At 48.9% G+C, this 20787-nt stretch overlaps 1 protein-coding gene across 4 annotated transcripts in view; it reads left to right on the forward strand.

Moving 5' to 3' along the window:
- Nucleotides 1–20787, forward strand: part of Mtmr14 (myotubularin related protein 14) — a 43789-nt gene that overhangs the window by 17609 nt on the left and 5393 nt on the right. For 3 of the 4 annotated variants that reach the window (XM_021188886.2, XM_021188893.2, XM_029535027.1), the window contains 12 exons: nucleotides 1075–1197; nucleotides 2274–2347; nucleotides 5439–5509; nucleotides 5948–6022; nucleotides 10056–10122; nucleotides 10583–10668; nucleotides 11148–11224; nucleotides 11455–11491; nucleotides 13491–13558; nucleotides 14311–14369; nucleotides 14542–14680; nucleotides 15326–15505. In XM_021188886.2, coding sequence (XP_021044545.1) covers nucleotides 1075–1197; nucleotides 2274–2347; nucleotides 5439–5509; nucleotides 5948–6022; nucleotides 10056–10122; nucleotides 10583–10668; nucleotides 11148–11224; nucleotides 11455–11491; nucleotides 13491–13558; nucleotides 14311–14369; nucleotides 14542–14680; nucleotides 15326–15505 — 1056 coding nt within the window. The remainder of the gene's footprint in view (nucleotides 1–1074; nucleotides 1198–2273; nucleotides 2348–5438; nucleotides 5510–5947; nucleotides 6023–10055; nucleotides 10123–10582; nucleotides 10669–11147; nucleotides 11225–11454; nucleotides 11492–13490; nucleotides 13559–14310; nucleotides 14370–14541; nucleotides 14681–15325; nucleotides 15506–20787) is intronic. The other variant, XM_029535028.1, reaches the window with a different exon arrangement.

Here is a 20787-nt window from a genome sequence, read left to right on the forward strand (position 1 = left end):
TTTGGCTTTTTGAGACAAGGTCTCATGTAGTCAAGTCTGACTCTGCACTTCCTATGTAGCCAAGGTCCTGGTTCTGTCACTATTTCCCAAGTTCTAGAACTATAGACATGCAGCACTGAAGTCCTTTAAAGGGAAAAAGTGGGCTGGTTCACACTCTGCCCCTTTCAAGTAGTTTTTAATGAACAAAACTACAAACCTCATTTGTGTGGTTGGTGCCACATGAAAAGTCTTTAGGTGGCATCCAGCATCTCTTGAAATGCACATGAGCTCCCTAGCATTGATCTGCTGCTCAAACTGTGGCTCAGGTACTTTGCTATGCCTGGGTTCTGCCACTGGCTTTGAAAGTCGTAGCTCTGGCTTACGCTCAAGAATGTGTGGCTTCCCCCAAGGTCAGGTGACTTCTGCCTTGGGCAAGTCATCTACAGCACATAGATCTTAGGCAACTGACTGCCAGCAGTGACCAAGCAGCAGGCATTAAAACACATTGCAGTGACTGTTAACCCTTGTACTGCTATCATACGTGCATGGCTGGACAGAAAGTAGCCTGAGAATTTGAATGTTTTCTTCTTCTACTTCTCCTCCTCCTCTTCCCCTTCTTCCTCCGGCCTGGTAAGTAGAAGGAATTCGCTTACCTAGTATTTCAAAATCAGTTGGTCAAATCATCCTAAAAGGTCTTTATCGGTTGAAGATTTTCAATCTGTTCTATCCATAAGGCATATGACTAAAAATGGTCCTAAATGGAAGGAAAAGAGGGAGGTGGAGATGAACTCTAATGGAAGTTTAAAGAGTCTCAGCCACCAGCTCGATGCCTTTGAGAACTGGAGATTATCTTGAGTCTTCTGGCTTAATGTCAAGCAGTGCAGAAAGCTCTTTCCCACTCTGGCTGCAAATTGCTCTTCTTTGAAACATGTCCCAAGATAGGGATAATCTCTTGGAAAGTCACCTTCCCTCCCCCTTCCCCCTGACTTCTGAAGAATCGAACACAGGTTTTCATCCATACTTCCTAACATAGCTCCCTACCCGTGCTTCTGAGTCTGCCTGGTCTCAGCCTCTTTCTCTGGCTATTTATTTCAGAAGTGGTGACACGCACCTTTTTGATAAGGTGAGAGGCTATGATATCAAGCTGCTTCAGTACCTATCAGTCAAGTACATCTGTGACCTGATGGTGGAGAACAAGAAGGTGAAGTTTGGCATGAAGTGAGTACAGGGCATCTGGCAAGAAGCAGTCTCAGACTTTGTGTTCACAGTGTGCAGGGCTGGCCACGGGGCATGGCCATCCTGGCACTGGTGGGCTTGTGTGAGGGCCGTCTGTGCACCATCTTCCTGCATTTCGAAACAGCCTGTGCAGTAAGTTCTGATGTCCCTTCATACACACATGTGCTGGTGATACGTACACGGAGGCCAAAGACTGATACAGATGTCCTCCCCAGTCATTCTACACCTGAGTCTTTCAGTAAACCTGGAGCTCACCAATTCAGCCGCCTGATTGGCTAGAAAGCCAGGAGCTTCTCCTGTCTCTGCTTTCACATCCGCGATTTCAGGTGTTTACAGCCACTTCCAGCTTTTTACATAAGTGCTGGGGATCTGAACTCAAATCCCCATGCTGGTGTAGCAAGTACTTGGCCAACTGAGCCGGCTTTTGAGCCCCAATTTTTTTACTTATTTTTTTTGTGGGAGTTTTTGTTTTTTATTCTTTTTGTTACTTTTACTTTGCTTTGCTCTTTTTGTTGTTTTAGGGGTTTGGGGGTTTTTTTGTTTGTTTTTGTTTTTTGAGATATGGTCTTTAAATACAGCCTTGAACTCACTATGTAGCCCACACTGGCCCTGAATTTGTAAGGATCCTCCTAGCTCAGCCTCCCAAAACCTGGGATGACAGGTGTGCAATACTCTCAGCTCCATGTTCCATGTTTAGGAGTGGCCTTTGGAGGGAGAGAAGTCCTTCCTACTGTCCGGCTCTGTCCCACCCTCAGGACCAAGAGTGGATGTGCCTCATGCTCCCATGGCGCTGATGATAATGGAAGGTTATCCTCCAACCCTTGGGTACTGGTTGAGGCCTGCTGTTTTGATAGAGTGGAAAAAGACCTCTCTTATTTGAGTTGTTCAGACAGGGACAGGGAAGAGCTCCTAATGGTTTGCTGCTGAGGGTTTCATCCTTAAGTCTGAAAGACAGATTTTTAGCAAAAAGTTCATTTTAAGAAATTGTAACACTCATTTGGGAAAGTGTGTGTGTATGTGTGGGTTGGGATACCATAACACGTGTTCCTGTCTTGTAGTGTAACCTCCTCTGAGAAGGTGGACAAAGCCCAGCGCTATGCAAACTTCACTCTCCTCTCTATTCCATACCCAGGTAGGAGACCAGGGTCAAACTTTCTGTACGTGTGTATCCTGAGCATTCTGGGAGGAGCTGTATCAGGCAGCATGAACATCTGGGCCCCAGAACACAGAAGTCATAACTGAGGGTCAGATGGGATCCTGCAGAGTCTTTTATCTAAGGAGTGGTGGTGGTCAGGGATGGCATATGATCTTGGCACGCATGAGCCACAACCTTAAAATCATTACTTCTCCTCTGAGCTTCAGGTCCCTTCAGGTAGCAGCTAGTACTTGGAAAAGTTTAACTTGGGTTTCTCATAAAGACTGAGTCTTGTATAGCCATATAACCTTTGCACATGTCAGGAAATGACATGTCTGTGCTCTTGTCAGCCATCATTCATGCTGCTCTGGCCCTTGTGGTGTGTGCCTTCTCATGTACATCCAGAGCTATTTGGGGATATTGCCCCAGACAGTGCTGATTGTGGGGCAGAAAACCAGTGCTCTGTCATCAGTAATTATACAGTAACTTCCCTGTATTGCGGGGCACTTTGATACTGCAGAGCCACTTGCCCGTCTCTGTGGCCAGGCTGTATCCTCACTCTGGAAACTGAAACTATGTGGCACTCTGGTTCCCCGCTGCCCCTTCCTGCTCACTAAACATGAGTGCCAGCCATTGTGGATCAAAGCAAGGAATGCTTTCCCCCTCAGAACCTTTACTTCTCAGCACTGACCTCTTTCTTCAGTCTGGGCTGGAGCTGTCCATCCTAGTATTAGAGACACGTAGCCAATAGCAGGCTGCTTAGCCTCTCACAGAACTGTGTAAGTTCAGCTAGTTCTTGAGAGTGTTTGCAACAAACAGAGGATGGTCTTGATGGTCCTCAGTGTCGACCTTGCAGTCTCGTGACACTCTTTTCTACCAGCTGTGTGTTTGGTGCCCTGTGGGACTGGCTATAACTCCCTGCCCTTTCTGGAACAAGCCCCTCAACCTTCTGAGAATCATTTCCCTCCTTTATATCATGGGAATAATGGCACCTGTTTTAGAATAAAGTGAGAGACCCAGCCCTATTAGGCTCTGTAATTATCGTTCTTATGAGGAGTTTGTTCGAAGGCTCTTGAAACTCTCTTACCTAAGAGCAGCTTTGGGCTGATGTAGGTTATAAAGATATCACTAGGCTTGACAATGCCGGATGCACACTGAGGCAAAGGCTTCTTATTTCAGAAGCCCTGTCTTCACTTGATGCCCTTGCATTCTGGGGTAGAGCCATCAGTGGCTCCATGGGAGAGGCTACTCCGTGGGATAAGTAAGATGTGCTCCCTGAGGAGCAGACATCCAGATGCTTGTTTCTCTGTAACAATGGATCAGCAGCTGCCTCTCACAATGTCAGTTTCTTAAACAGTGTTTGCATCACAGGCTTTGTCGTAATTCAGCTTAAGGCCTGTGGAGCTGACCCCACAGGGTTTAGAAAAGCAGAGAATTTCATGGTGGCCTTAGAGATAATTGGGGTCTCCTCTTAGCCCAGGCTCATAAGCCTCAAAGCCTCTGATAGTAACAACTGTTCTTTCTCCTGGTAAGGCACTCTAAAATAAGCTGAAGTGTTATGGCTAAAGATTATTTCCTAACTTCTTAGTCCATTTTGAGCCTGGGGTATTAGTATGTTAAATGAAAGCCAAGTTGAGCTCATGGGCTAGGGCTCCACCTCCCTCCCCTCAGAGGCCTCCTTTTACCCTGAGGCAAGCCCAGAAATCCCTGGGCACTCGGCCTGACCTCTCACAGAATTAAGAAATTGCTACCTTTTAGGATCTCACTGGACCTGGTGTAGCCAAAACCATGTGCCTGCTGGAGTCAGCACATGCATTAGCTGAGGAGCTCAGAAGTCACTCTAAGAAGTTTTTTCCCAAGTGTTTTCTCTAGCCCCTGTGACTTGATGCCACAGGAGCATCTGCTAGCAAAGTGGGTGTGTTCATCTGACAAAGGGAGGCTGTGCCCAGGGGCAAGCCTCATCTGTAACCAAAGCAGCTGGGTGCTGCTTGCAGAGCAAGAACTGACTTAAGTCTGGCATGCTGGTGCCATGGAGGCAGAGGCAAGTATGGATCTCAGTGAGTTCAAGGCCAGCATGGTCTGCTTAGCCAGTTCCAAGTTAGCCTGGGCTACGTAGACCCTGTCTCTAGAAAACAGAAAGCTAGGGCTGGAGAGGTGGCTCAGCGGTTAAGAGCACTGTCTCTTCTTCCAGTGGTCCTGAGTTTAATTCACAGCAATCACATGGTGGCTCACAACCATGTAATGGAATCCAAATGTCCTCCTCTGGTATGTCCAAGGAGACCGACAATGTACTCACATACATTTAAAAAAAAAAATCTTTAAAAACAAAACAAAACAAAACAAAAAAACAAAAAGCTAGTTGACTAAGCCAAGAGGTTGGCACAAGATTCCGGTGATGTCAGTTATGCATTGCTGTTTGGATGTTGCAGGTACCTAAGCAGGTATTACTGCAACTGACTACTGTCTTACATGTACTATATTGCAGTTCAGTCTAAAGCAGCCATCCCACAAGTGAGAAAACTGGAGCTCTGTGACATCCACCAACTTAATCCCAGTCATAGGTGTTGGTAAAAAAATGCACTTCCTTCTAAAGCTGCCTCTCTGCCCAGTTCGTCCCTGTGTTGCCAAGGCCTCGCTTGGTAGAGTTTCTTAGGAGTTTGAATAATGGAGAAAGTACCTTTCCCTGCTGCACTGGTGACAGTGATGTCAACTGAGCACTTGTTGCTGGAGGAAGGATGTGCAGCTCTCTCTGAAAGCTGTATAATTCAGGATTGCTGCACACATTTTCAAAGACGATGCCTCAACTTCTGCAAGACAGTGAACTCCTGCTATGACTGGGCTTGTAGGATAAAAAGGGACCTGCAGTGAGAGAGGCATCACTGGTGACCAGGGGGGACAGTGTTGGGGACAGTTGCGACCTTGTATAGCTAGAAATAAAGTGATGCCAGGAGCTTGCTCTGGCTGCTGATCGCACCCTTCCAGTCAACCTCAGCCTGCCCACGGCCACCAGTATAGAAGACTGGGTGAGTTCTTTGCATCTCGGGCTGTCTCAGGACAGGAAATGCTGTAACTTTGCCTTCTTTTCCAGGTTGTGAATTCTTCAAGGAATATAAAGATCGGGATTACATGGCTGAAGGGCTCGTATTTAACTGGAAGCAGGTATGAGTAAGAGTAATCACTATGTTTCTTTGTAACAGGAGACCACAGGGAGCTAGTCGTCTCCCAGGGAGGATGCTGCCCTTTCTTTGTTATTGCCTGCATTAGTCTGTCTTGCTCCACTGCTGGCATGGTGTAAGTGTCTCGCAGCACACCCTTTCCTCACTGTTTCTTCAGGTAGCAGGTCGTGCACAGGGAGCCTCCAGTGGCTTGCTCTTGCTTCTTGCAGCTTCATATACTTCAACTTCTGACAGATAAACTTCCTTCAGCCATAATAACCTGGTCACTTTGCTGTTTAAGCTATTCCAGAGTACCCCAAGCATCTGACCCAGACCTGAAGGCAAGCGCTGTGAAGGGTCGTTCCAGCTCCAGAGCTAGAACCTGTTGTTGCCACAAGTACATCTGCCACTCAATTACATCTCAGTGTCATTCTGTCCTTAGGACTACGTCGATGCCCCATTGAACATCCCCAACTTCCTGACTCAATCTCTGAACATTGACTGGAGCCAGTATCAGGTGAGGGCCTGATCATGCAGGCAGTATTAAGGGGACTCTGTTTCCTATCCTTTGAGACCCTTGAGACCAGTGGTGGTCTGACATCCCCCAGCCCAAGGAGGAACTGCTTGTCTATTGTTTTTTTGCATGTGCTTTTTTTCCCCCCAAACAAGGTCTCACTGAATAGCCCTAGTTGTCCTGGAACTCTCTGTGTAGACCATCAGGCCAGCCTTGAATGCAGAGATCTTAGGTGTACACCATCACATACAGAACTCCTTACTTGCTTTTAACCTAGAGAGTTAGTCTTCTGAATGTAACTCAGTGATTTTTGTCCACCAGAGGGATCTATTTCCAGGGGACCTCACGAAGTCTGCTTTTCCACATCTGGGTTTAGCAGCTTTTCATTTTCCTTTTTAATGTGTTCTGTTAGAAGTGCAGGGCTGCCTGACCTCATTTAACTGCAGAAACCTTAAAGATGGAGCTGGCTCTCCACACTGTTTAACTGTCACAAGCTGACAGCTGCTGGGAGTCTCCCTTGCTGCTTGCCACTTGCCTCGGGCAGGACGAGTTGCTCTTCTGCCACCTTTCCCAAGTCCTGCTCTGTTGCCTGGCTGCCCTCTTGTCAGCTTCCTCCTGTCTGGCTGACACCTTGCCCTTCAGGATTTGGCTCTGTGTCCGCTTCAGGAAGACTTCCCTGATTTGCCTCCGCTCCCCATCCCTGATGATTTGGATGCCTGGATCTACCTTCCCATTAACCTCCTGGGTATATCTATGGTGGAATTTTCCACTGAGCTGGAGTCCCAGGTTTAGAGTCGGCTCTGTAAGCTCCATGAGGACAGGACCCCCAGCTTGTGTATCTCCTCCTCACGCCCCACACGGACAGTTAGGCGTTGGGGACATGCCTGCCATCCTTTACTCGGGAGGATCATTGCAGGTTTGAGGCCAGCTGAGCAACTTAAAAGACCCTGACTCAAAACCCACCCATCCCAGTTCCAGGTCATTGAACTCAGGCCATCAGGCTTAGTGACAAGTGCCTTTACCCACCATGGCATCTCTCCAGCATGGATTTATCTTATCACAACTCAGAAGCAATGAGTAAGTGCCTGCAGGAGGGAGATGTCGGTTTCCCCTGCACAAGTGTTTCTGTAAGAGGACCATTCATTGGCATCTGAAGAGTAGGCTTATGGGGTCCTGCACCCTGGGCTCTGACTTCACAGATTCAGTGACCAAAGGGAGGCTGCAAGCTCCTCAGTTTGTTGTGCACAGAGCTCTCAGATAGCCGCTACCCTAAGCTGCCCTTTCTCTGGTCTCTCTGGAGTCATTTGTTTTCCTTATGCAGGTGCCAGTTAGATTTGATGAACTACTCACCTCGGGTGACAGGAGGGGGCTGTGTGTGCTGCTAAGACAGTCTCCTCTGGGGAGGGAGGAAGGAGGGGCTCTGCTGAGTAGTGGGAGTGCTACAGTTGGACTCTCTGGCCTTGAGCAGACTTTCCCTAGAAGTGAGGCTTAGCAGTCCTATTCCAGGCGTCAGGATCCCTGAGTGTAAGTGTTCTCTGAGCAGGTATGCTGCAATGCCTTCCTGTCCATGAGAAGCAGGCTTTTGGCTAGCTGGTTTCAGAGGATGGACATAGATGGGATTCCAGGCATGTGATGGTAGCAGGATGGCATGTCAAAGGAATGCGTCCTTGACATGCCAAGCCAAGCAATCAAGCGAGTTGGTCTCTGAGTCTCCTCATGTCATCTTCAGCCAGAAGTGCACTTTGTCCTCTCTGCATGTTAGCTTTGGGGTCCCAAATTCTCTATTGCTATACCTCATTGGGTGATCTTAACTGTTGTTCATCTCCCCTATAAACCTTAAAGCCTGATGGTACCACACCCATCCTTCAGCCCATCTTGTGTGGCTTTGGGTCTCCCCAGTGTGGACCTCCCCACAGATAGTTGGGCCCAGCCCTTGGTGCTTTCTCTTCCTGATCCAAGACTCCTTTAGATCTGCACTGCTTGCCAATCTGCAGAGCCCTCCACCTTGGTCCCTGCCCTCCCCTTGCTGCTGCTGTCTTCACAGCAAGCCTAACCTGAGACTTCCTGCTATATGGCTTCTGTCCTCACTCTACAGAACCCCAGCTCAGAGGAAATCTCCTGGCAATAGTGTGTCTTACATGTTGAGCCAGATGTGTAAGGAGACCCTCATGCGCCTGCTGGTAATAGCTTTATTAGCACAATGCTGCAGCAGCAGGTCTCTGGAGCTGCTGAAAGTGGGTCAGAACTCTCTGGGGGTATGGGAGGGTCAGGTAAATGAGTCTGCTTTAAATTCCTGGGAAAACCATTGCAATTACAGGTGCCGTGTTCCCTTCCCCCCAGGGAAGTGCTCTCTCGTTGGCATGCACCACCCTCTCTGTACAGCCCCGAACGCTGATAGGCAGTTGTGTCCTAAGAGAGCAGAGGCTGTCCCTAGCAGGGGAAAACAGCTCTGCAGAACTGGGTCAGACCCCTCCATGGAATTGAGATTGAGAGTGGGCTGCTCCATAGTGCCTGGCCTAGCCCTCTCACAGCCGTCACATAGAGGGACAGGTTCTTGGCAGCGCGTATGGTGTGTGTATTTCCTGACTCCCACCCAGTGAGCCTCTTAAAAAAAAAATACACTGTGTACATTATTCATCAGAAGACAGTGCAGTGCTGGGCATGGTAGTACATATACACAAGCCCACCTGCAGAAGCAGGAAAGAACATGGGTTTCAGACTAACCTAGGCTAATATAGGAAGACTAAAAAAGAAAAAGGAGGCAACAGATGGCTCAGTGGATAGAGACAACCTGAGTTTGATCCCCTGAACCCATGCAGACATAGAAGGGGAGAATTGATCCCCAAAATTCTCCTCTGACCTTCACATGCAAGCCATAGCAGGAGTATCACATGTCATGTAGTATTACAGCAATTAAACTGTTAATGTGTATGGGTGTTTTGCCTGCATGCATGTCTGTGTACCATTTCTGTGCATTGCCACAAGTATGCAAGGAGGCCAGAAGATAATCAGCTTCCCCTGAGCTGCCTCAGAACTGCAGATTTGGGTGCAGGAAATTGAACCCTGATCCTCTGTAAGAGCAGCCAGTGCTCTCAACCCCAGGGGTGTCTGTCTGTATGTCTGTCTGTCTGTCTGTCTGTCTGTCTGTCTGTCTCTCTCTCTCTCTCTCTCTCTCTCTCTCTCTCTCTCTCACACACACACACACACACACANCACACACACACACACACACACACACACACACACACACAGAGTTGAACACTGATGATGAGAGAGCATGCAGTGAACAGCAGTAAAGGTGAGTGAGAGGGTGATTGAGAAGGTTGGTATCCGTGTTGGTTTCCATGTGCGGTGCAGATCAAGGAATGTCTCTTATGTGACTGTTTGGAAACAATATCCTGCCCCGGGACTGAGGAGCCACTGGCATGTGTGTGGTTGCTTGAGAGCACCTGCTGAAGACTTTGTTCCTCACTCCCAGAGCACTGCGTGAGGGAGGAGATGGGGAGATGGATGCAAGGATAACTAACCCTGGAACTGAGGAAGGAGTCTCAAGGTATTTAGGGTTGAGGCCTGGAGCTGAAGATCAAACGCTATGTACGACTGCTGCCCAAAAAATCAGGCTTGGCACCATTTGTCGGTTTGAAATAGGGTCTCATACTCAGGCTGGTGTAGCTGAGGTTGGTCTTGAATTTCACTGATCCTCCTTCCTGGCCTCCTAAGTGCTGGAATTACAAGGGCATACCATCACACCTGGCAACAATTTTGTTAGAATCTCTTCAAAGCAAAGCATGTGCTCTACCACTGACCCACACCCTAGCTGGCATTGTGTTTGTTTGTTCTGGCTACATACTCGGTATGTAGCCAGAACTGTCCTCAAACTCCTGTTCCTCTTGCCTCCTAAGTGAGTGCTGAGGTCACAGGCAAATGTCACCATGCACAGACAGTGGTTTGTTTTGTTTTTGTTTTTGGTAGTATTTAAAATGTCCATTCCTGGTCATATTTATTTCTTGATCCCTTTTTCTGTTTTGCCCAACAGAGTTGGGACCTGGTGCAACAAACACAGAACTACCTGAAACTGCTGCTTTTCATCATGAACAGAGACGGTAAGTTCCTCCTGGTGTCCCAAGCCTGCAAAGTGCTGGCTGGGAAGGGGGAGATCCTCTCTGTGAACCTCCCCCCCCCCAAAGAGACTTTTTGGGCTGGCTTCCTGCCTGGACTATGCTGAGAGCGTAAAAGCACATTTGCTGTACAAGCTCAATGAGTTGGGTGCTATGCCCAGGATCATGGTGGGAGAGAACAAAGCCCCACAAGCTGTTCTCTGACCTGTGCACTCTTACACATGGTTATACTACAATTAAAAAGAACTTCAGCTAAGGTGCTAAAAGCCAAGACAGGTGTTCCCACCCACTCATTTCTAGGAAGAGATTGGGGAATAACTTTGGACAGGTACCTGGGGAAGAGGGACACTAAGCTGGCCTGCACTAGGCTGGAGGCCTTTTTCAGATGGGGTTTTCAGCAGAACCCTATCTGGTTCTCTCATCTGGTGCTCCTGTTCCACAATAGATGACAGCGGGCTACTGGTACACTGTATCTCAGGCTGGGACCGGACCCCCCTCTTCATCTCTCTTCTACGCCTTTCCTTGTGGGCTGTGAGTATGAATGAGCTAGGGCGGGGAATATACAAAGACCCTGTTAGGTTCTACCCTTTGGTTCTTTTTTTTTTTTTTTTTTTTTTTTAAGATTTATTTATTTATTATATGTAAGTACACTGTAGCTGTCTTCAGACACTCCAGAAGAGGGAGTCAGATCTTGTTACGGATGGTTGTGAGCCACCATGTGGTTGCTGGGATTTGAACTCCAGACCTTTGGAAGAGCAGTCGGGTGCTCTTACCCACTGAGCCATCTCGCCAGCCCCTACCCTTTGATTCTTAATTGTCTCCACGGTGCAGAGAGGCTTTGGTGTGAGGGCACACTCAGCAGATGTCGTGTTTAACACTGTTCTTGGTTGGGAGCGGGGTAGGGTAAGGGTGGTCCTGTCACCCAGACTGTGCTGTGGTTTGCTCCTGGAGCAAAGAGGCCTATACTAGGAAGGCAGCTTTCTGATCTTGCCGCCCTTTGTCTCTCCCAGGATGGACTAATTCACACATCCCTGAAGCCCGCTGAGATCCTCTACCTGACTGTGGCCTATGACTGGTTCCTCTTTGGGTAAGTCTTCAAGGAGCACTTTGAAGTATGTTTGCATCGTGTATTAGCTTTTCCTGGGAGGAACAGAGATAAGAAAACAGCTGGAGAAAAAAGTTGGCTCCCTTTGGAAATGATCAAAGATGTTGGCAGGCTTCATGTGATGCATTGGTGCCAAAGACTTGGTCGGTCTGTGGGTCACACATCTCCTCAGCCCTGGGTTGTGCTTTGACCTTCTCACTCTTCTCTTTCAGACACATGTTGGTAGATCGGCTCAGCAAAGGGGAGGAGGTAAGTACCTCCACTCAGACCTGGACTACACCTTAACATGGAAGGGCATTCATTCTGGTTGCCAGGCTGTGAAGGCAGTTTCTCCACCCAGGATGCTTGGATGAGCTTACCATCCTCTTCCCTCAGGCAGTGTGGTGGGAAAAGCAAAAGCACAGACCCTTTGTGGGCCTCGGGCTCCCTTTGTACCACAGAGGAAGTTCTGGCCACAGCAGCTGTGACCATTTCAGGCTCATCTTCTTCCTTCTGCACTTGGCTCTGGAGCCAGTGTTCAAGTTGTTTTCCATGGCTCCATGCTCAAAGCTGAAACATGGAGTGCTTCTGTCCTCCATTCTGCCACTCCGAGTCTTTTCCCTTCTCCACAGTGGTCTGCACACCCTGCCTGCCTCTCATTGTAGGCCACCTCCAGGTCCTCCTTGCCTTTTCTTTTCAGTGTAGTCACATTCCTCTTGCCATTTCTGTCTTGCCTCCTCTATCTTCTTTGCCTGCTTGTAGTTCCCCCACATCAGATCTTAAATTTGGCTTGAGTGTGTCTCCACTGGTCCTGCTTATTGCCTAGGTGACCTTGAGCAGCGTGCTTCACCTTGAGTCTCCTGGTGTCTCACTGAGAGATACAGATGCCTATCATGACAGTGTTGGTTCTGTCTCCACCCACCCCCAGTGTCCAGAAGCATCCTTCTCTCCCTCCTGCTTCTGAGCTTGCTTCCTTCTTGGGCATCTTATCTCCAGCTTTCTTTTGTTGCTTCTACCCAGCTGCTCATCTCCCTTCCAAATCTCTCTGAGCACTTACGCGTCTGCAGAGCTCATAAGCCTGCTCCTCAGAGGCCCCACGAACTCTGCCAGAGGCAGAGCCTTTGGCATTGAAATCTGGGCAGAAGGACTCTTTGTAGCCTCTTTGGAGATTTTGCTGGTGCTTTAGGACATTCTGTCCTCTACTCCATCTCCCTCCCCCTGCCCACCAGAGCAAGCCAGATGCTCCCTTCAGAGAATAAGGGCAAAAATGAGACTGAGAAGCCTGGGCTCTGAGTCCACCCTTCAAGTCCCTCAGTGTATGCATAGGTCTTTTTACCTCTCCAGACTACAGACACCTCTGTAATATAGCAAGCTAAAAACAGCTGCTAAGTGCCTCTTTACCCTGTCTTCTATCTTTGAGGTTCCCAGGATACATTAGCACATTAAAAAGCTCCGGAGTCTGATGAAACACCTGTGTCATTTTATGTAATGCAGCATTTCCTACTGACCAGCTCTGAGCAACCCTCTGCCATACAGGGCCCCGTGGGAATGTATGGGTGTTTCCCTGAGTCTCATGGGTTGCACTTTTTGGGATCACTGGTTGGCATATAGCCTGTTGTGTTGTGCAGGTTAAATAAACCAAAGCCTCTGGTATGTTCCTAGAGGCCACTAGACTAGGGCACTGGCTGGGAATGGGTTTGCTGCCAGTCAGTCTCCTGCCTGTATCCACTCCACAGTGAAGACCTGGGCCTCACAGTTCCAGAGCATAGGCTCAGCCAGACCATGGCTGCCCTACCCCAGTTCTGATCCCTGTATCTGGTGCACCCCTCCCTATGGAATGCCTTTCCTCTTCTGTCCTGCCTTATCCACTAATCCCCTTGCCCAAGATACTCTCCCTCCCAGCTGCCCCTGTCTGTAGCTCTCCCCAGGCTCTAAGATGGAAGTGGGAACTGCTGTTATTTTCACTGTAAAAGCTAAGAGTATGCGTGTTGAAGATTGGAAGGCTTTACCTTGGACCTCTGTGTTCTCAGTAAAGACACACATTAGATCTTCCCTACCCCCAGCTCATGGGCACCTGCCTAAAACCCTGCTGAGCTGCCTTTATCACCCACATCAGTCATAAACCAGATCTAGCAGGGTCCGCAAAGGAGGTCACTCCCCAAAAGAGGCATTACCCAGAGCAGCCAGCGGCGCCCTTCTGCATGTTCTCAGAGTTTCCACTGCCCAAGGCTAACTTCTCACTGTGCTCTGCTTTTTCTTACTCCTTCAGATTTTCTTCTTTTGCTTCAATTTTTTGAAGCATATCACCTCTGAAGATTTCTGCCTGAAGACCCAGAGGTAAGTGGAGGGAAGCAAAGGACGACAGGGGCACTCCTCCACAGTGTGGAGCACTGCCATTATCCCAGCCGTCACTAGTGCCAAGTGTCCGTGCTGAGGACCTAAGTGAACAGGGAAGGAGTCGTCTCTCATGGGGGAAGAGCCAGTGATGCTATAGGAAGAAACAAGCCTGTGGACGGGAGGACTCGCCACTCCTCGTTATTGAGCCCTGTAGTAGGCCATCTGTGAGTGGGATGCAGCTCAGTAGTAGAGTGCCTGCCTACCATGCACCAGGCCCTGAGTTCAAGCTTTGGTACCATAGAAAAAGAAAAACTTCACAATATGACCCTACAGCAACTGAATCATACTCAGCTGGGCATCATGGTGTACACTGTTAGTCCCAGAATTTGACAGGCAGATCTTAGAGTTCACAACCCGCCTGGTCATCTGCAGAGTGGAGCAGAAATCTGCTTCCAGCCTTGAGAACAGTCTTGTATATCTGGCAGTTGCTCTGAACTCCAGTGAGAACTTGGATCCTGCGAGTTGACTTGTCTTCTTTACCCAAATTTACACTTGTTGGGCCATAGTTGTGTCCCAAATGGCCAAGATGGTAAGGAAAAGCAGGCTGTGTTGACTTCAGTCTGGCACATGTGGTTGGCAGAGCCAAACTGGTAGATCCTGGAAGTGGGCCTGTTAGTTGGCAGACAAAGTCAGGAGGAGGGAACAGAGGAAGCCCTAGCTACAGCTGAAATGTCCTGCGGGGGTCGTTCTAGGAGGAAGAGTTTGCCGACTCGGGATGCAGGCTTCACCGTGGAAGACATCTGCATGTTGAGTGAGTCCTGTCCCCTAACAGGCTTTACTTCTTCGCCACAGCTATCTGAGTATTGACCACATGGGGGGAACTGTGCTAGAAGCTTGTTTATGTAGCCATGGAGTGTTGAAGGTGGGCGATGGGTAGTGAACTGGCTGGGGAAGGGAGCATGCTGACTCTCTGTTGCTTTCAGGACACAAAGATCGAGGCAGCACAACCAGCCTAGGCAGCGACTTCTCCCTGGTCTTGGAGCACTCACCGGGAGCTGTGGGGAGCTTCAGCTATGAGACTGTGGAACTTACCCCGGCAGGAGCACCAACTCAGGCAGCTTGGTGAGGGGCCAGACTGAGAGTAAACTCACAGCTGTGGTCCAAGGCCACCAGCCCTAGGGAGCCAGGCTGTAGTCCCAGGAACAAAGAGGCTCTGACCTTCGGAAGGCTTGAGAACATAGCGTCATCCCCTGCTGTCAGTACCGGGCCTCAGAGCCCAGCCATCTGGTTGGTGAGGCCGCTGCGTGGTAGCCCAGGAGCATAAAGGGCTGGTGCTCCCAATGTGATCAAGTAGCAGCAATGAAATGGGGGAGGGAAGAGCCCAATGTGCCAGGACAGGTGGGGCCATCTTAAAACAAAAGCTGGGTATATGATGGTAAGAGACCTGCTTTGAGGGTCCTCCCACTGAGATGTGGCAGGATCCTGGGGACTTTGTCTTCCTCCTGAGACATGGCAGAGTTTGTGTAGCACTTGTGAGTGAGGGATTGGAGTAGTTAGTGTGCCTCTAAGAACAATGTTCTCCAATGATCTGAGGCTAATGGGCCAGTGCATTTGACTGTCTTAGCTTCTCACTTAAAGTCCTGGCCCTTGGTGCCTATGGCCTTTAGCCTGGGAGAAGGCCAAGTATTTGTGCCTACTGTGACATTTTCCCCATAGACAAAGTGACTCTAGGGGTCCGGCTGTGACAGCCTTGCTCTTCTGCCACAGGAGGAAGAGTCACTCATCCTCCCCACAGAGTATGCTCTGGAGCCGGCCACAGCCCTCTGAGGAGCGCCTACCTTCACACCATGGGCTCACTGAAGCCAAGTCTTCTAGTTCTTCATCCTCAAACCATTCTGACAACTTTTTCAGGATGGGCAGCAGTCCTCTTGAGGTCCCCAAACCCAGGTGAGGAACCTCACGGGGTAAGGAGCCTGCTGGAGGATGTGGCTGGCCTTCCTCCATTGTTGAGGTTGGAAGTGGAGTATCTTACGTTTACGCTAGCTGGGTTTCCTTGGTATGTGCCTTGATATGAGTAGCTACTTGGGAGCTGAAGGAAATGGATGCTTAGCAGGCCCACTCTTTGAAGGATTGATTGCTGTTGGAGCACAGAGCCTTCACCGGTTTGTACAAACATTTGTAATTGTTTCCTGGAATGCTATGGAGTATATGGGTACACAAATGTAATGATGATCAGGACTGCCACCATGTGTCCCCTTTGGAAGATCCCAGACCTCTGGACTACCCATTGTAGATATATCAAGATGGGTCAGAATATTCTGGGTTCATTTATATCTCCTATCCCATGTCCACACTGATGAAGAAGCTACAACAGAGAAGGGAACAACAAGATGCCTGGCTGTGGAAAACACAGCAACTCAATATATATTGAAAATCAACTGAGCCAGGACAGGTGTGCCATGATGAGGCCGGCAGGCTGCCTCCTGGGTAAAATTAAAATTAAGTGTGAATTGGGCTAGCGAATGGTCTGGCACTTGGGGGAAAGCATTTCCCAGCTGATGGTCCTACTTTTTCCCATCTCCTATTCCAAAGAAAGACTGAGTATGTTGATTGCTTTCCTGCCTAAATTATAGAGAATTCATAGCCTTTCCGAAGAGAACAGAACACTGTATGGCCGAGAGGGTCACTTAAAGATTAGCAAAATGGACATGAACTCTGGAATCCCACTTAGACTTAATCCTAGCTTTGCCATGTGTCCATGTAGCTTTTTGTCTGTGTCCTCCTTGGTGGCAGGCCTGTTAAAGCTTCTGGTGCCCTCCTTCACTCACTGGACAATAGGATGCAGTAAAGTAAGAGGGGTCAAAGCATCTTCCTCAGGAAGGCAGAGCAGATGAGTGGTGGGCAAGCTTGATGCCAGCTGCTCTGACCAGAGATGCCCCATGTGCCCTGAGTGCTCTACCCACAGGTGTGTGCTTCATCTCAGTGCCATCTGCAAACCCTGAGGTATTTGTTAAGCCAAGATGATAGCCCATTGGAGACTTGGCATCTATAACTAAATAGAGCCAGGGCCAGGCAGATAGCCCACATTACCTGTGCCTGCTCACATCCTACCCAGGGCTGGCATGTATGCCTGTTGCTGTGACTCCTCATCTGCACTTGGCTGTCCTTAGGGCTACTCTGGGTTGTAGTAGCACTTACAGAACTCTTGCTGTCTGAGCTGAGGCTCTTGCTTGTGGCCCCTGCCTCCATTTCTGCTTGTGTAGCGCTACTGAGTATCTGAGAAGGTTCTACCTGCCACCTAGGCCTTGCCCCAACTGTAGACAACTCCTGTGTTGACCTGTCAGTATTTCTACATCCAGAATGGCCACAAATGTCTTTTCTCTGAGAGGATCCACTGCCAACCTCAAAGCCCTATACCCCAAGGCCAGGCCAAAGATAATATAGACTTAAATGGAGGCTGGACAGACAGCGTGGGGCATGTGTTGTGAGCTGCATCTTCTGTGAACATCTGCCCAGAGCTGCACCAGCTAGCCGGGCAACACAGTTCTTTTTTTTTTTTTTTGGGGGGGGGGGGTCGAGATAGGGTTTCTCTGTGTAGCCCTGGCTGTCCTGGAACTCACTCTGTAGACCAGGCTGGCCTCGAACTCAGAAATCTGCCTGCCTCTGCCTCCCAAATGCTGGGATTAAAGGTGTGCGCCACCACGCCTGGCATGCGTTCTGAATCGGATATCTGCTGCCAGAGGCTTGAAAGACTACACTATTCTGATTTGGAGCATTCTAATTATGTATTTCCATTAACATTAAAATTAATTTAGTCTCTTTTATCTTAAAGTGCCTGAGGGATCCTGTCATTAGCTACTGTGCCTCTTAGGTAACAGTAGCCAGTCAAGTCTTCAGTGCTCCAGGCAGTTCTGTGTGGGACACACCCCTTTAGGAACGCTATCTGACTGCCACAGTCACTGCTGATGGGAGTGTGCTAGGTCTCTTGTACTCCACATTCTCTAAACGTGTCTTCCTTAAAGGGGGAACCCCATGAGAGGAATCTGAGACTCTGCTCATGAAGTGGGGAGGGATGTTCTGTGGAGTGTTGGTTCTTACCAGGCTGTAATCCACATTTCTCATTGGGAAGACAGTGAACTTTTGGCTTTTCACTGCCATTGTATAATCAGCCACAGGGCTCTGATTATACATGCCTACTTCAGCCTTGCCGAGGAAGTCACCCTGCTCCACCTTGGCATGGCTTAAGTCTTTGCTCTTCTGTCTCTTTAGGAGTGAGGGTAGGGGTTCTAGCACAGTGTGGTCCATGACCAAGGAAGATTGTACCACCACTGAGCCCAGCTTGATGCCAAGCTGCCTGAAGAGCAGATGAACTTGGCTGAGAGACCCCCAGCCGCCTGGTTGAATAGCTAAGTAGCACTTCAGGAACTAACCTCTGCTGCCCCAGGCGCTGCCACTGCTCATTATAAAGCAGTGCACTCTGTCCCAGGCTGGCTTTATGTAGCAGAGAAGACTGGCCGCTCTCTGCACCACACAGTTGCTGCCCTGCTCCAGACCTAACATGGGTGCTCCTATACCAGCAGTCCCAGGTTGAGACCTTGGAGAGAAGACTGAGCCCCAAGACTTCTCCAGGAGCTAATGTAAGAATGTATGAGCCCTTGCTGGGCTGACATGCTCAGATGTAAAAAGTGAAAGGCTAGTTTAGTGAGAGTCCCCTCCCAGGTTCTTGGGCAGAGGCCATGGAGCCATCCTGGAGATGCATCCCAGGTTGCCTTTATGATTGGTGTCAAGAGGATGAGTCTGGCTCTGGTAACCTATAGCACCACCACCACCACCAAAGTCTAGGATCTGGCTCAGATGTTCCCTTCACGTCATGTGCCACCTGGTGAATGGCTTTCCTTTTTCTAATCTGTAAATAGATTCTTCAGACAGGAAGCTACTTCCAGTCATTGTATGACAGCATGATTAGTTGAGATACTTTCAGAAAGCAGGGAAACAGAAGAGCCAAGTGGAAAAGGCACTTAAGGTATAGTCTTATCCCGGTCCTTTGGCTGCTCCTCTGGCCGGCCCTCTCCATCTTCCCCCAGTGGCTGCTGGCAGCTCCTGAGACTCCCCTTGCTTTCCTTTCTCACACAGAAGGTTTTATGAAGGCCTCTTCTTCCATCACACTTAAAAGACCTCTTCATGAGCTAGCCTCACTCTTATTAAGAAGGAAAATCAGCCAGCAGTGGTGGCACACAACTTTAATCCCAGCACTAGGGAAGCTGAGGCAGTAGATCTGTCTGAAGTCAGCCTAGCCTACATAGTGAGTAGGCTAGCCCGAACTACAAGGTGAGCGCCTGTCTCTTTTTAAGAGTTATTTATTTTATGTAAATGAGTACACTGTTGCTGTCTTCAGACACACCAGAAGAGGGCATCAGGTCCCATTACATGTGGTTGCTGGGAATTGAACTCAGGACCTCTAGAAGAGCAGCAGTCAGTGCTCTTAACCTCTGAGCCATCTCTCCAGCTCCAAGCCCCTTTGGTCTTTTAGTTTTGTTTTTAAGGAAAATTGGCTAGAATGGGCTTGAGTCAGACCTGATTTCAGTCACAGCTTTAGCCTTCCCAGCTGTGCAACTTGGGGTGGAAAATCAGTTCCCTGTGAGCTCAGTTTTCTTTCACCCCATTCTTAAACAGGAACAGGGACCCCTGTGCCCTATAAATTAGAATAAAATGGGAGTAATGAAGTAAGGTATCTATCATACCTGGCATGGTATTTGTTCTTTCCACAAATGGTCAGAAACTGTAGCTGTTTTGTTCTGTTTTAGGAACTGTTCTTATCAATCATTTATCTGCCAGACATGTCCAGGCATTAGACAGCTGGTAAAAGGCCAGGACTGGTGCCTCACCCAGATTTATTCTTGCCTGGATTCAGGCAGTACTTTTTGTATTCATATTTTTTGTGTCCCAGTACAGAAACTAGAAGCTAAAAGTCCCCTAGCTGTAACTGCCCTTAGCGAGGTAGGGAGACTTGGGCCTTGACTGGGGCCAGCTATAGATTAAGGTGTTGCCAAGAAGCCACCATCCTTTGCAGAGGCTTAGGTCGTCCAGGCTCCCAGTCTAGGACAAAGCTCCAGTTTAAGGGATGCTTGGCCATGTTCTTTCTGGTGCTTGAGCAGGAGGCAGAAATTCAGATGTTCTTTGCAGGCTTTGTTGACACTTGTGAAGGAGCACAGGACACTGGGCTGGGGCTTACTAAAGCTGGTGAGGGATCCCAGATACTGAGCTTACTACAGTACAGGTCTTCCTCCCTTCTTGTACACAGGCACAGGCCCCTCCAGAAAGACACGTACCTTTTGCTGTCCGTTTAGTCTGCTGTAATCAAAGTATTAAGTGTCTGTCAAATGCAAGAGCTGAATGACTAGTTTACATAACCTGTTCTTTGATTTTTTTACCTTGGGTAAGAATTCCGCATGTGTTCATTCTTGACAATTCTCAGTGTCTCTTGAGTGGCTGCTCACTAAAAGCTGTTTCTGTCCTGTAAGAGGGATGCCCTCTTGCTGTGCTCTTACGTGGTATTGCCTCTGGAAAGTAAAAGGAATTGACTACCCCAGGGGACCAGAGTGCTTAAGGGGAACTAGACAGTAACACATTCCCTGGCTGTGATTCCCTGGGCAAGCTTCCAGGTTTGGGCATGAGAAACTTCATTGCATTCCTTGTCCAGGAATGTCTCCTCTTTCCAGCCTCCTCTGCTCAGGTGCTCCACTCTCTACTCTTTGAGTCTTTGAAGCTGTTTCCCCATAAGCTGCTAAAAATGGGAAAAAGAGTCTACCCATCAGATAGGCTGTGGAAACTGAGGAGCCAGGCTGTGCCCTGGAGGTTTGTACTGGCTAAAAAGGCCCAGCATAGCCAGAACACCCAGGGCAGGCTTCTCTTAGGAAGCTGGCTCTGATTCACAGGTCTGAGGTACATAGTTATCTAGAAACTAGAAAACCTGGCTTCATGCACCCTCGTGGCTTCTATCAGGTAGACCATGTCCTGTTCTCATCTCTAAAGACATCACATTTGGATGAGGGTCACCACAGTGATAAATGTGGCAAGGCCCAGTGTGGCAGGCATTCCAGTTCACAGCAGCTTTTAGTGTGGAAAGCCATTTGTTTTCTCTTCTCTCAAGATGCTTCTAGTTCAGGACAAACCTGTATGTAGTCAAACCTCATAAGGCCTGTGAGATGGCGCAGCCAGCAGCCTAGTGA

Source organism: Mus pahari, chromosome 2 (genome assembly GCF_900095145.1).
Source record: "Mus pahari chromosome 2, PAHARI_EIJ_v1.1, whole genome shotgun sequence".
Taxonomy (NCBI): domain Eukaryota; kingdom Metazoa; phylum Chordata; class Mammalia; order Rodentia; family Muridae; genus Mus; species Mus pahari.